Below are 14,907 nucleotides of genomic sequence, written 5' to 3'. Positions count from 1 at the left end.
TGTTTGAAATATTAGTAAAACGATGCTTTCACCGATTCGGTTACGGATATATTTCAAGTTAATTCGGGAAATTTTTGCACTCGATTTTCCATGAATAGGAACGAAAGCGAATTTTCGTTCCAGTTGTTCAGAAACTGTTGTTGGTAATTAATCGCGTTTTCTCGTTACCGATAATTAATCCCGCGTCGCTTGTATTCAAAAAATAAATAAAGAGAGAGAGAGAGAGAGAGAGAAAAGAAAAAAGGAGAAAATTAACCGATACGGTCGAATTTACCGATATCGTGAACGAACTCTCTCCCGGGAGATCGGCAATGGTTGTCAATCGAATAGAAAGCGTTAAAATTTCCGTCGAGGACCAAAAAACTTGGATACGCGCCAGATGAACCACTGTCTGCGTGTGTAGGTTCGGTTCACAACCGACGACGTACCTTTATTCAATTTGCAATTCACCCGTGATCGTCGACGATATTTGAAAAAGGTCTACTACTTCGTACGAATGGATCTACGCCAAATGTTTGTACCTGATCAGAATCGATATCATCCGAATCATCTTTGATATTTCGTGAAAAACTATAATACGTAAGAGATTTATGATTAAGAACAAAAGTGTTGATTTTAATTCTCCATTCCGAAACTTTCTTTCTTTCGATTCGTCCTAATCCCGTTGCGATGTGATCAACGATACAAAAAAACGATATTAGATGAACGTAACAATTATTTACTTTCTTCCGTCAAATTTTTCTAATTATCCTTGTTCCAATTTCATTATCCAACGATATATCACATCCACTTATTCGAGCCGAAATTCAAGTCATTCCGCGGTCTCGGATTATTCCGTGTGTACCATTAAACATCGTAAATGATCTCCCATGAGAGATATTCTCAAAGTTTCGACGCGTTAAAATTATCTTTCACGGTGTAAGGAAAAGGTAATGATACGTTACCATGTCTCTCACTCCTTCATCCCTTGATATCGAAAATCGAAAAGCGAAAACGCGGAATAAAGGGAATAGGCAAAGACCGAAATCTCTGTCGACTAGTTTTGAGTTTTCAAAATATTTACTACATAATAGTTTTCTTTTTAAAAAATCATCAATCAGAAATAAAATGCGATAATCATTGTTCTCACTCGTGTCTATCTGAAATTCATAGATTTTACGTAACAGTCATATGCGCGTTGATCATTTTCATTTTCGACTTGGCCTTTCCTTTCACAATTAATAAAGTTCAATTATCCAATATTAACTTAATATGGGCAACCTTGACGACAGAATCGCGTAACATTTTATCGTTGATCCATTCTAACGAACGATGCGTCAAAGATGTACATTTTTCACGGATGACCGGTAAATCAAAGCCATATTGTATATTAAATTGCATATTTTTACGGATAATTTTATCGCTATAACTTATATCGACGACAACGAATCGATCGTTGAAATCAAGCTTGAACTTTTCGCGTAGAAATCGTAAAAAGAAAGTAAAAATTTGTTCTAAAAACCGACTCTAGACATAGAAGAAACCGTGCCATTTAATTCTCTTCCCGTTTCATCTCGATATCTCGATCTGTTGCCAAGTTAGAAAGAATCAAAGTGTCCATACGATACGCAGGAGATGAGATACGAGCGAATAAGCAACAGAGACATGGTAAACGTAAATTAAAAGAGTATAATTCCGCGCTTCTAATAATCGTTCACTCATTGATCGAAACTTGTATTATCGAGAAGTAGGATCCGAAATAGCGGTTTAAAGTTTTTCTAATTTTAATAGGATTTAATCGAATTTGAAAGAAAATTACGCGATAGATGTATTTTCACGAACATCTTATTAATTACACGTCGAAATTGATTTAAAACTTATCTTATCTCTGCCCCGAGTCGAATCTTTATTTAATCGATTCGCTTCGAGTTTATACGTTAATCAATCGAAATGAGTTTAACGAATTAACGAATTTCTAATCTCGTATAATCTCGTACGCGCATTCGTCAATTCTGGCGATTAATCGAAATCGACAGTTTTCCATCAAGTTTTTTAGATTAGTTCCGAGACGAAATAAACAAAGAGAGTCGAGATAGAGAGGGTGGAGCGGTGGCTTGTAAAATATTGACATTTTTCAAAGATAGACTCTTCTTTTCTAAGGCTTGGCGACGAAAACGCACGCGTACCATTTCCCCTCGTCTCGTCAAAGGACCGTCCTAATTGGCCGTTTACATTCGCGCGTGTAAATTTTACCATTCGACCATAGTTTCTCTCGCTCTTCACCAGACTACGCACACTCTCTTCTAACCCTCTGCTGCCCGTCTACCATTTGTGCCTCTCTAGCCTTCGTTTCGGTCAATGTTTATCCTCGCGCAATGGTATACGTAGATATACAGTGAGAGAGTACAGTTTGGGTTGGAATGCCCCCGAGCGGCATCTCGTAAATTCACCGGCTGTACTCCGCGATCGTAAATTAACCATAATATTCATATGTGCTTATCGGCACTGTTAATTACATCGCACATGTTTCCCACTGTTCAGAACTGTAATGCATTATATCGCGTATCGTAGTTGGTAGAATCGTTTCAACCTTTCTTCTTCGCCTATTCACAAATTTTCGCTGCTAACGACAAATTTAAACCAATTCCAATATCATATACCTATTGATAAAATCGATCTATATATATACATATACTTTTTTTTTTTTTGAATTCGATACGACGAATATTTGATAAATGGAATTCCCTTCGATCGAAAAATAGAGCTGAAATCGCACTACTTTTCAAACTACTCATAACTCTTTTTTTTCCTTGAAAACCAACTTGAACGTTTTCCGCATCGTTAATGAACCAAACTTTGATATTGCTTTTTTTAAGCAATAATTACCACCTTTCCCGTTAAACTTCATAACTAACTTTGATAATCGTTTTATCTCGTAACCCGCTCTTTAAATGTTGTAATATTTTTAAAGAAAATGATATTAGAGAGAAAGAAAATTTAACTCGTAATAGTTATGTAAAAAATCAGTTAATTATAATTTTCAATTCGATTACATTATTATTAGAGATACTGATAGATTGCTGATACACGGGATGGAAATATCTCGTAGTCTAATCATTATTGATCAATCGATATATAATTTAAAATTATCTTTGCAAAGATCAATATCGTATTTCTTTTTATCCACCATTCATAGCCGAACAAAACGTTACGTTCTTTCCCCATTTCTTCGCATACTCATTTTGACTTTTTTAAATTTATATTACGAATAAATTTCTATTTTTTCTGATCCAATTCGCAGTTTTACGCGCAAAAGTATTCGTTTCTCGACAATTTCCTTTCCTGAAAAGAGCTGTTTCTTTTTCCTCGCCTAGTCTGAAACACTAGGAAAACATCAAGACACAAATTTGTACTCTTATCAAAGCGGTTAAAATATTTACTTTCTCGCGCGAATGTTAACGATGCAACTTCGATCGAAGATAAAAATCGCTTATTCGCTTATGTAAAAAAAAATTCTTGTTCGTGTATATAAAATACATATGGACTATTATTTTTATTTTCTATTAAAATTCATTATCGTTCGATATTACAATCACGCATGAATCGAGATTCGAAGCTCGTTAATTATCGTAATTAATCCGGCTCATTTCCAGCTGTTTTTGATTAATTCCTCGTTTTATCCATCCGGTGCGTATAAACACGTTTTGCAAGTAAAAACGAAATAAATCGGTTTGCATCGTACAGAAACATCGTATATTTTATAGTTTAACGGAAATCGGTCAAATAAATTATCGAGTAAGGTATATTCGTGCTCGAAATTTGTTCCAAACTCGTCGTCGTTCCACCATCAATAATCGATATAATATAATATTTTTTCCAAACGAAGACGATACGTTTAAGAATAATCCGTCCAAATTCGCAAAATCTCGATTACATTTCTAATCATAATCGAAACGAACGGTTTCGTTATAACCGAAGACAAAGAGTGTTACGCGAGAATCGTATTACAGTTGATCGAGCGGCAACCGATTCTCATGCTATTCAACTTGACTTTTGCAACGTATTTACTTTCACCTACTTGGCCTAGAAAGTGCAGTCGGGTGTTAAGAATTACGAAAGCAAAACGTCTCCGACATGCCATTATTATCATCGATAAAATAGATGGAAGAAAAATATATATATTCAAAATTATAAACGAAACAAGGTTTCGTCATTCGTTCAACTTTGATATGTAACGATTCGAATCGACAATAACCCGATTATATCAATCGTAGAATAGATTTCAAATACAAAGTTTTTCTTTTTCTTTTTTTCTTTTTTGTTCCATTTGTATTTTGACGCCCGACAGATAGAAACGACGTACTCTCGGTTTCGCGCAATAAATGTCGATAATGGATAAGCATCGATCGCCTTGATCCTTTTTAATGTTAACCCTGGACGGGGACACGAGCGACGCGGCGCAACATGCACACGTCGCGCTTCAAATTAATGCGTACAATATCGCGCGCGTTCGTTTGTCAGAATTTATATTTGCGTGTAAAAATCACGCAAGTTTTGAACGAACGGTGACCGTGCGCGATTCGCTTCGAGAGAGACGAATCGAGCGAGCGGAATCGTCGTTGCGGACCTCTGCGCCAAAATCGGTCTATTCTACCATCTATTACCATCTACATCGGTCTATCTACCTCTATGTATACACACGCTGCTGCTAAATATTCACTCGAATACGTTAACGTGCCGCTAACTTCTCCCGACATCGAGATAAGTGGACAAATTGCGTTTCGCTCGACGTTTGCTTTAAACGACATTTCCCGATCGACCGTGAAATCTGTATCAAGGATGAATAGACTCGTAACAGGCCTACCTCGACTCTGTAAATTACCTGGTCGTTTTGAGAAACGCATCACGAATTCGATGAAAACTTTCTCCTCGTATATACATATATATATATATATATATTTGTTCTTTCAACAGCCGGAATCAAATAGATTCGAGTCAAGCAAGATTCGAACGTTTGGTAAACACCCAATAGGATTGCAACGTTGGAAAATTTCCAACGTTGCGAATCTTTATTTCTCTCGCGCTTCGATATTCTTCGTCGATGATATCGTTTCGAAACGAATAACCACTTTCTTCCTTACAAACAAATTTTTAGCGTGGCAAACGCTTAAACAACAATGTTTTCCGTACCGATTGACATAGTTAATTAAAGGAATAAATTTTAACGTAGTTTATCGTCGTTGGATCAAATATTAAAATGTAAATTAAGAATGGTAGTGGGTGGAAAAGTTGGTTGTAGATACGGCCTCCCTAACGGCGGATATTTTTACCGTGAAATAAATCAGAGTTATTGTTTTCCGGAGAGCTCGCAAACTCAAGCGGATACACGCCCCTTCACGAATTGCTCTGCTAATGAGTTTCTGTACTACGTGAAAACATTTTTTGCTGGTAATTAATTAAATCACCAACTCCAACGACAATGTATATGTATGCGCGACAGTTCGTTCCTGCGATTTCCCTGTAAAAATTAACATTTATGAAAAATTCTGCGATATCTTGCTATTTGTTGCAATACTTTTTTTTTCTTTTTATTTTTCTTTTTATTTCGCGTCTCATCCTTATACATATACGATAAAATCTCTGATATAGAAAAAATATATGGATTAATTCTTGTTCAAAAATTATAGATTACATAGACGAATAATATGTTATGATAACCGCGAATACTTATTTCGTTCCTCGTTTCGCTCGTATCTACTCTTGGATAGAATAATTTTGGGTGTAAAGAATCGTAAAAGATTCGAAACGATGAAAAAATTTTCAACAACTTTTTTGCGAAGAGAGTCGATCGTTGTTGATCATCGATCACGTTTGAGCTTCACCTCGCGTGCATAATACGTGTTCGTTTATCAACCGTTTAAGCATTAATCTCTCGTTCAACGGCAAGTAACAAATTTGACGTCGTTATGTAAATATCGGGAAAATAAAATTGCGATTAATAAAACGAAGAGTTCTCGTTCTCGTTAATCTTGATAAACGTTTTTCGCTTATACGATGATGCTTTACTTTTATTCGTATTTGATTCCGGTTGGTGATTCTCGAGACGTGGTCGCTCGTCCAGGATGCAAATGATGCACTCTCCAGAATTAAAGTGTCTGGTGCTACACCTGCAGTCGAATGCAACCATGTGAAAGGGACGACGCGGTACCCCTCTTTGGTGGACGAGTACATCTCGCATAGTTCAGACGCTTTTTCCGTTTTCCATTTGTTAAATTCTCTTCTTTCTCTCTCTCTCTCTCTCTCTCTCTCTCCTACAACACTTGCCAATACACGTTGTTCTATTTATCGTACATGCACGTTCAAATATTCGATATTCATCTCTTTTTTTTTATCGTTTTTTATCTTTTTTTTTCTACCAAAATAAATCGCACATCTCGTAAAAAATGATTTTTCCGTTTAATCGACGATAATTATTATATTTATATATTTATATGGCAAAATTAATCTTACCGCATTAATATGTGGTAGACGCTGTAGTATCCGAGAATCGGGATTATTGGAGGATGACAAGTACGAGTATAGAGGAATGTGCGTGAAAGATTATCGGGATACAAGTTGTAAATGTATGTATATCGATGTGCGATAGGGTAAGGTTGGGAAACCGAACAAGCGATCGCTTCTAAACGTCTCCGGAAATCCGTTGATCGTGATAGATTTGTGCATAACGTCCGTAAAGTTGCAGTATACCGCAAGGTTTATGGTCTACTCTTAGCCCCACGAGACCCGCGCATCGTCCGCATTGCCTCCATCCTGGTATAGTTATAAATCACTACAGAATTCCTGATTCATTGGACATTCCGTGAATATGCGCATTTTCCTGCGAAATATCCAATTTAACTTATATCTACGTATATATATTCGACGAAATACGCTCGACTTTCTTCCATTTTTACGGTTAGATACGTTACAAGGGACATTGCAATCGTCGATTCTCGTCGTTCAAATTGATGGAAAGTTTGGTCGAATAATTATCTAAAATTATGATAGAAAAATGAAAAAAGCACGATTTTGCAAGATATCGATATTCTTAATAATATAATCTTTATTTCGAAATTAATCAGAGTTTTGCATACTTACCGCATACTCCCACTTAATTTTGACGGATGCACGAATTCCAATAATACGCATTACGCACGATCTCGTTTACCTCCTATTCATCGAAGCCTCATCGCGCTTAATTGATCTCTCAATTACTCCACTCATATACGTTTGCATTCGCGATGAAACGAGTGACACTGTTTTCAGCTCCCTAGCCCTTCGATAGATACACCATATCCCTCGTTCATCCGTGTCCGATTCGAGCGTATCGACCGCTATCGTTCTGCGAATTACGATGTCATCATTATCAACGCGGTGTTTCAACGCGCCACTGCCATCGATGTACGTAGATAAATGTCCTTCTATTCCACGTCTCATAATTATCATTGCCGTAATTCATCCGCACGAATATTACACCAGCGTAACATCGACGTGCGATTATTCAAAAGCGATGGAAAAATTACGCGTGTATCTATCTGCGAAGAAGAAAAAAACGAAAGAGAAAAAAATATTCGCGACAATTTTGAATTATTACGTATTAGCTACGATGGTAAATAACATAAACGCGTTATTCATTAGTTAAATCGAATCGTTTAACGAATAAATAAATAAATCGGTATCCGAAAAAAGGAGCGAAATCGAAGAGCGTTGGATTGGATTTAAAGGATAATTTAAAAGTTAGGCGAAGGATCCAAACTCGGTTCGTTATTTCTCCGATTATTAGAAAGCGAAAACCGGTTATCCCGAACCTCGACTCCGCGATCTTTAATCTCGTACGATTAGAGTTTCATCCTTTGATTTCTTTTACAAGGACAGAATCTTAACGCGCTTCCTCGATCAGTTGAAATTTTAATCCGTTTCCAAAACGAATTTCTTCGACTTTCATCTCCGTTTTCCATCCGTTTCCAATCTTTTACGCGTTTCTTTTACACGTATCTCCGATAAACGAAATTTTATAATATTAATATAAAATCTATTTTTTTTTTTTTTTTTTTTTTTTTTAATAACGAATAGGAAATTTCCGCTTCGAGATTGGAAAAGTTAGTCATTAGTTGGAATTATCTGGACGTTTCGTTACTCGGTTTGAAATTGTTCGGTTGAATCTCGAAGACTATTGTCTCGAAGATTCACGATCACGAAAGGTTACGGGTGTACAAAAGGGCGTACTATTCCCAGGCACAAAGCGTAGGCTGTTGCCGTGGTCGTAGCTACTGTTCACCGATTGGAAGCCTCTCTCCGAGTCTACGCCCATACACTCTTATTTTAATGTGTGCGAAAATTACACCAACAATTTAAAATATACGCGATGCGCGAGCCGTACGTGACCTCAATTTCCCAGTACTTTTCGTTCTCACGCGACGCCAAACATGTCGCGATAAAAAATATTATTTTTATACCAGTTTTATTCGTCGTATTTCTTATCGTGCGTCCAACTTTAAAATCTTACCGTTTAAAATTTTGAATTATACCGTGTACTGGAATCCAAATAAAATCCAAATAAATTGGTCCATACATTGGACAATACTACAAAAAAAAAAAAAAAGAAATAGAATAACATAGCATTAAACGATTTCGAACGGATGCAAACATCTCTCACTTTGCGACCGACTTCGAACCGAATTTATCGAAACGTGATTTATTACTTTATCGGTTCGATTGTAAAACGACAAACTCCTTCTCCTCTTTATATTTAAAATTATATATTATATAATATACATTGGAAAATCGTGTCAACCATGCGATACTATGATCCAACGTAATCGGTGAGCGAGTTCCACGCGTTGCGCGATATATTTCAGTTTTGCATCGAAACTGGAAATGTCAAGTTGTCGAGGAAATTCGAAGGAAACTTAACCCAACGAGAATCGATCTAACTACAAACGTAATTTCATAATATCGAACAACGTAATATAACGTAATATAACGTAATATGTACGAATCTTAATTCTTATTCGCGCTGCTGATGGAATTCGCGGAATACGTCGTGCGAGAGAAATCGAAATCGTAAAAAAAATTTTACGATCTTTAGTTGAAAAACGTAAAAAAAAAAAAATTGGTAACAAAGTTTTTGAATAATCTCGATCCGCGAAAGATCGAAATCAAAGTGTCTACGAGATTCGTCGTTTATTTTACTACTACGTATACTAGGATATATATATGGATTCGAGTAACTATCGACGATGAAATATTTGCCACGGTTTGTATCGATAGAAGCTCGACGAAGTAACGACATATCTGACTGTCAAGCAGCCAGCCTCCACATGGAAATTCAATTTGTACCGCACCAGCTGCGAATCCGGTGACGGCTACGGCTGACAATGCACGCGAAACCGTATTACGGCAATACCGAGACGAATAATCTGAAATTGAAATTACGGAAGTTAAGAGCTTTGTTCCAGGTTCTCGAGCGCAAACGGCGTGCCGAGAGAAAACGAGCACGACCATGCGCCAATACGAAGACGCGAGATCGCTTCGCTTATTTCGGATTCCTTCGGGATCTTTCTATCCGCGCTTTTCTTCTCATTCTCGCTTTTCCCTTTCTTTTCTTTTCTTTTCTTTTCTTTTCTTTCTTTCCTTTCTTTTCCTTCTTTTCTTTCTTTTCCTTCTTTCTTACGCTTACTTTCTCTTTTATCCGATGAAACGCTACAAGAATGAAAGAATTCACTTCTAATTTTATCGATGTGAAAATTAATCTCTACGACGGGTATATATCGATTCATTCACGCTTTCAACGCGAACCTCTTGCAATCGTTAATGTACACGTCGAAGCAAAACCTGTTACTTCGTTTAAATATTTCCGACACCAGGAATATCTTAGTCGAATCGATGATTCTTCGTTTCTCGCAATTTTATCAATTATCGAATTCTTAACGTCGATTCGTATTCCGAATATGACGAGTGAAACATCGAGTCGATAGACCAAAATCGCGAAATGTTCGCAAAAATCTGCCGTGAAATATCGTATTTTCGTCGTTTCGCGCATCTCAATTTACATCGTTCTCTTCGTAAACTTCACCGCTTTGATACTCGTCCACTAATCTCTCTTTTATGCTTAAAAAGAAAAAGGCTTTGATATTTTTACGTTCTCCTTCGTTATCCTTCTCATCTCTTGCCACTCGAAATCTCTAATCATCGAGACGATCCGAATTTCCTTATATCCCCTCGCCTTCTTCGTTTCTCGATCGATTTACAATTTTTCCAATTCTAAAAGATAACAAGTTTCGCTCGATAATCGCTTCGGTTCGTTATGCGTTAGTAAATGCGAGTAAATACCGATGGTTTTAGATAGAAAAAAAAAAAAGAGGTTCTTGCGCTCGACTATCCTCTTTAATCTCCAACTTTGCTAATTCGCTAATACTTGCCGATCTTTCCAAAACGAAAATTAAATTTAAATCGATGCGCCTTCGAAATATAAATATCTCGCGTTCGAATAATCTTTACCGATGCATCTTAATACGTATCCGATTTTTCAAGATACGACGATATCTCGCAACGACGCGGCAAAAGTAAGAAATTCTATCGTTCCGAACGATTATAGTCGTAAATTTGACGGCCCTTTTAATCTTTTACATCGTGACTTTTAGATTTATTTTCACATCGGTAGATATTAGCGCATAGATACACGAGATAAACGTATATATCGACGTACACGAGTGAGGATATTTGCTCTCGCCGCTATACATATAGCTGGTGGCTGTGTACTCGCAGAATTGGACATCCGCAAAGATCGGTTTATCTAATTAGATTTAACACGAGCGCCGCTGCGCTTCGTCACCGCTGATCCTCGTTATCCCGTCCAATAATTGGCGCCCTTCCAGAAGCAACGGCACGGATTTCTCGATTTATCGAACCGCGTCTGCCTGCTGCTTCTGGAATTCGATTACACCGCGAGAGGAGAGTAACTTTGAAGGCTATTAATTTCCCACTGGAAAATTGACAAATCCGAGAAAATCGATATCGAAAAAAATTTCGATCGATCAACCAGAAATAACGAATAGCTTCCGAAATTTGAAAACTAATATATATATATATATATATATATAAAATTTGGATAACCTCGTCGTAATTTTAACTCGAGACCAGCCACGAATTCTATACCCATTTATATCGACATTGTTACATTATACGTTTGTATACGCATTACCGATCGCTTCGTTCTTTATATCTTGTATTTAGCATAATGGATGAACATACGCGATCACATATCGGTAAATCATAATATAACCAGTTCCGTGTTTAACGGGTTGTTGCATCGCGCGTTCCGATTCAACCGATCCTTCCCTGTTCGACGGACGCCAACGCCAACAACGCCCATCCCAGATTAATTAATTCTATCGACTTTTCAATTAGTCGGTCTAAACGACGCTTTGCTATTTAGAAATCGTCCATTTTATAAGTACTCGTTTAAGAAGTTTTTCATGCTCTCCTCGTTGGAAGAAAGCTGGAAGAAATAAAAAAAAATAAGCAATTTGCATTTGTTTTCGAGCGTGGCAAGTGTTGCGATGGAAATGCGATTCGATACCCGGCAAGGCCGGGAATCCGATTTATCGAAAGGCCGTTGGCAGGCTCACGATGCGCCAACAGCATGCCAAATATTCCAACAATCGCGTTCGTTGCTCGACTCGAGACCGATCGGTGAACGCCGAAAATTATCAACCCGCGATTCTCGCTGCTTTGTAATTAATTCCACTGCGCTTCTGCGTCGAGGAAAGGCCAATTTTTGCCTTGTATCAAAACGGAAATTTATCTTCTTCTTCTTCTAGAATTAATTTTTTCTTTCGCGTTAGACGTTAAAGCGATTCGAATCTTGAATTCCAATCGTTTAATCTTAATATTATACGTTTATACATCGCGAATAACGCGTGTGACAATAAACGAATTAATCGAAATACTCGACGAGTGTTTTATCGAGCGTCCCTATTATTGGGAAAAACGAAGCATGCACGGCCCAAGATAAACGCGAAATTATTAGAAATTGATACGATCGAGAAATTGGGCTGAAGGTAGCGAGGTGTAAAATTTACGAATTAAATCGTTATAGTATATACTATTGGAAAGATCTAATGCGAAACGCAAAAGGGGATCGACTGATTCGTATCTTTTCAAAATTGACCGGAATTCGATGAAAAACAGATATCCGCCGTTATCCACGCTTTATCTTGGCTAAATCTCGCGTCTCGTCCATTCCAATAGATCCGTTCATCGTCGGAAAAAATGTTTTAAACATCGTTTTACGCGCGTCTATACTTTTATCCGAATTCTCTTATCCGAATAATCGATCGTTGCGATTCGTCCAACTTTCCATCCTAATAATTTTAATTCCATAAAATCTCTAATTTAAAATGTTTTAAAAGTAATAAAAAGTAAGAAAAAGGAAACGCTTTTTACGCAAATAAGAGTAGCGACGGTTGATCAAATCAAATTGAGCGTTTTTTTCCAGTAACGCGATAAATGAAAATAATTCGTCGACGTTTACGAATTTTCATTTCACGACTGTTTTTAATTTTTTAAAGCGAAAAAAGGGAAAAAAAGAAAAATATGGTCTTAAGAAGAAACGAGAGAATATTCTGGTTAGAAAATCGTATAAAACGTAATAATGTTGCTGTTTCGTAGCTAAATTAAAAAGGGAACGTTAACGAAAGAAAAAAGAATGGGAAAAAGGCCAAACGTTTTATTACGTGATGCAAAAAGTGCACGACGTAGTAACGTGGGAAGAAGCAAAAGATGGAACGGGGAGATAGACAGGGGAAAGGGGGAAGGAAAAAGATGAGAAAGGTGGAAGAGGAAAAGATGCGAACAAGTTGTAGAAGAAGAGAATCGCGCGTAGGATTAAACTTGTAGGAGGTAGGTACCGTTGTGTCTCTTGCTCGTATTTTTCTTCTTCTTCTTCTTCTTCTTCTTCTTTTTTTTCCCCCTCTTTTTTCGGTTAGCATCGCCGTCCTATCCTTCACGTCCCGCTCGACGTTTCCTGCCAAAACTTTTGCTCGATATATCCACGCGAAACGTCGCGTTATACGGCAATGTGACGACGACTAGAGATTGCTCTCGGATACGAAACGCAACGCGATGTTCCATGCAATTCCACGGTATAATTCTACGATGGCGTCGATGAGAGACGTTGATTCGCATCGAAATACGAGAAATCGATCGCATAATGGACGTTAAATCAACTCTTTTCTACGGAGTATACTTTACTCGGGAGTAACGCGAGATTAGAAATTCGCGCGCATCATTTTTCGATTCGCAACTTTGTCGTTTTTACATTTTTTACATCGATTATTGGAGAACAAGTTCGATCCAAGCTTAATTACGTTATCATTCGATCATATCTATCCACGAGTTTCACGTTTATCATAAATTTTCGTGTTGCAGGTTGGACGACGAAAAACTGGATCTCATCAACGTAAGTAACTCGAAATCGAAATTGATACGATTTTTCAATTATTCTTTCTTTCTTCCACCGAGTCGAAAAATCGATCGATCGTATATCTTCCGAATAAGCGAGGAATCGCATGTATCGACGTTCGAAGCGAAAGCTTCTTCCCTTCCGAATCGTACGAAATGACGTCTTGGCTCGTATCCATCGACCGACGATCGAAAGTTATCCAACGAAGCGTAACGTTTATCTTTTCCTAAGCGACGATTAATACCGATCGATTTAATTAGCGGTTACTATGCGAAACGAATGGCCGAGAACGATACACGCATAATCGTGACAGCTTTTACCCTACCTCCTATCCCGATATACGTAGATATATGGCATATGGGAAATCTAAATGGAGCGTGGAATATGGATGCGTTCTCCGTCGTATCAAACGTTACCGGCATCGTACCGGTCCTAACGTACCACCACGGCGGGTATAGGTGTATGCGGCAAATAAGCGGAAATTACCGGGCGCATTTCAATCAGAGCACCTGGCAAGCTTGGAACACGCGGGGCCATCCCCGTTTACTCCGCATAATAGTCGGTCGTATGATAATCTCGCGAGGGAGCAGAGGTTGAAAACCGATTGCTCCCTTCTCCGGTGAACGAGCATCGGATCGATCGTCAAACACGGCGAAAAGCCATATTTGCCATCCGTTCCCTGTATTTGCCCTCTATCTTCTAAATTTCTCCGTTCAACTGCGCGCCAATCTCCCCATCTCTCGCATCTCCGCTCTCCGCCTTTCTTCCATCATTCCAAGTATCGCGAACGCGATATTTAGCAATCTTTCCGCGATTCTCCACCGATCCCCCTATCGAATCGATCGTTCGTTCGAAGAAAAAAGAAGAAAAAAAAAAACAATAAAAATAATTGGTTTCACGGCAATAAAACGCTAATTATCGAGATGGTAAATCGCGCGGTGATGAATGTCGAATATTGGAAAGGGGAAATGATGGGTTGTTCTGAAGTAGAAACGGTGTTCGCCGGGTCAGCCAACGATTTCGTAACATCACGACTCGCGCGCGATTCATTTATTCCGAAAATTTTCACCAGGATACCGCCCGCCATCTTGCTCCGTAACTCGAATAATTGCCACCGCCAGAGTAAATGAATCTAATTGCATCTAAAATTTAAATAAGACTCGACATTTCCATTTAATACCGGCATCTAACCGACCGCGAAATTCGATGAAGCAACACCGATTCGTTTCTTCTATTTTTTTCGTAATCCGCACCAGCAATCTCTCGATATACGTTATTTTTCGATAATCTGTGAAAAATTAATTTTTCCATCTCCTTTTTTTCCTTTTTCTTTTTTTCTACAATATTTTCTTATATTTCTCTTCTATATATCTATATCCATCCATCATTTCACCAGTCACGGAACATTATGATTTTAATGACAA

The 14,907-nt window shown here is 37.9% G+C and overlaps 1 protein-coding gene across 5 annotated transcripts in view; it reads left to right on the top strand.

Annotated features, from left to right (window-relative positions):
• LOC122715916 (leishmanolysin-like peptidase) overlaps window positions 1-14,907 on the top strand; it is an 83,573-nt gene that overhangs the window by 51,429 nt on the left and 17,237 nt on the right. For 3 of the 5 annotated variants that reach the window (XM_043938505.1, XM_043938504.1, XM_043938507.1), the window contains one exon: window positions 13,450-13,480. The exons of the other annotated variants lie outside the window; for them this stretch is intronic. In XM_043938505.1, the coding sequence (XP_043794440.1) occupies window positions 13,450-13,480 (31 nt within the window). The remainder of the gene's footprint in view (window positions 1-13,449; window positions 13,481-14,907) is intronic. 5 annotated transcript variants of the gene reach the window in all.

This window comes from Apis laboriosa, unplaced genomic scaffold (genome assembly GCF_014066325.1).
Source record: "Apis laboriosa isolate Shangri-la unplaced genomic scaffold, ASM1406632v1 scaffold40_cov151, whole genome shotgun sequence".
In the NCBI taxonomy this organism is placed as follows: Eukaryota; Metazoa; Arthropoda; class Insecta; order Hymenoptera; family Apidae; genus Apis; species Apis laboriosa.
This window is presented reverse-complemented; position numbering and strand designations above follow the sequence as displayed.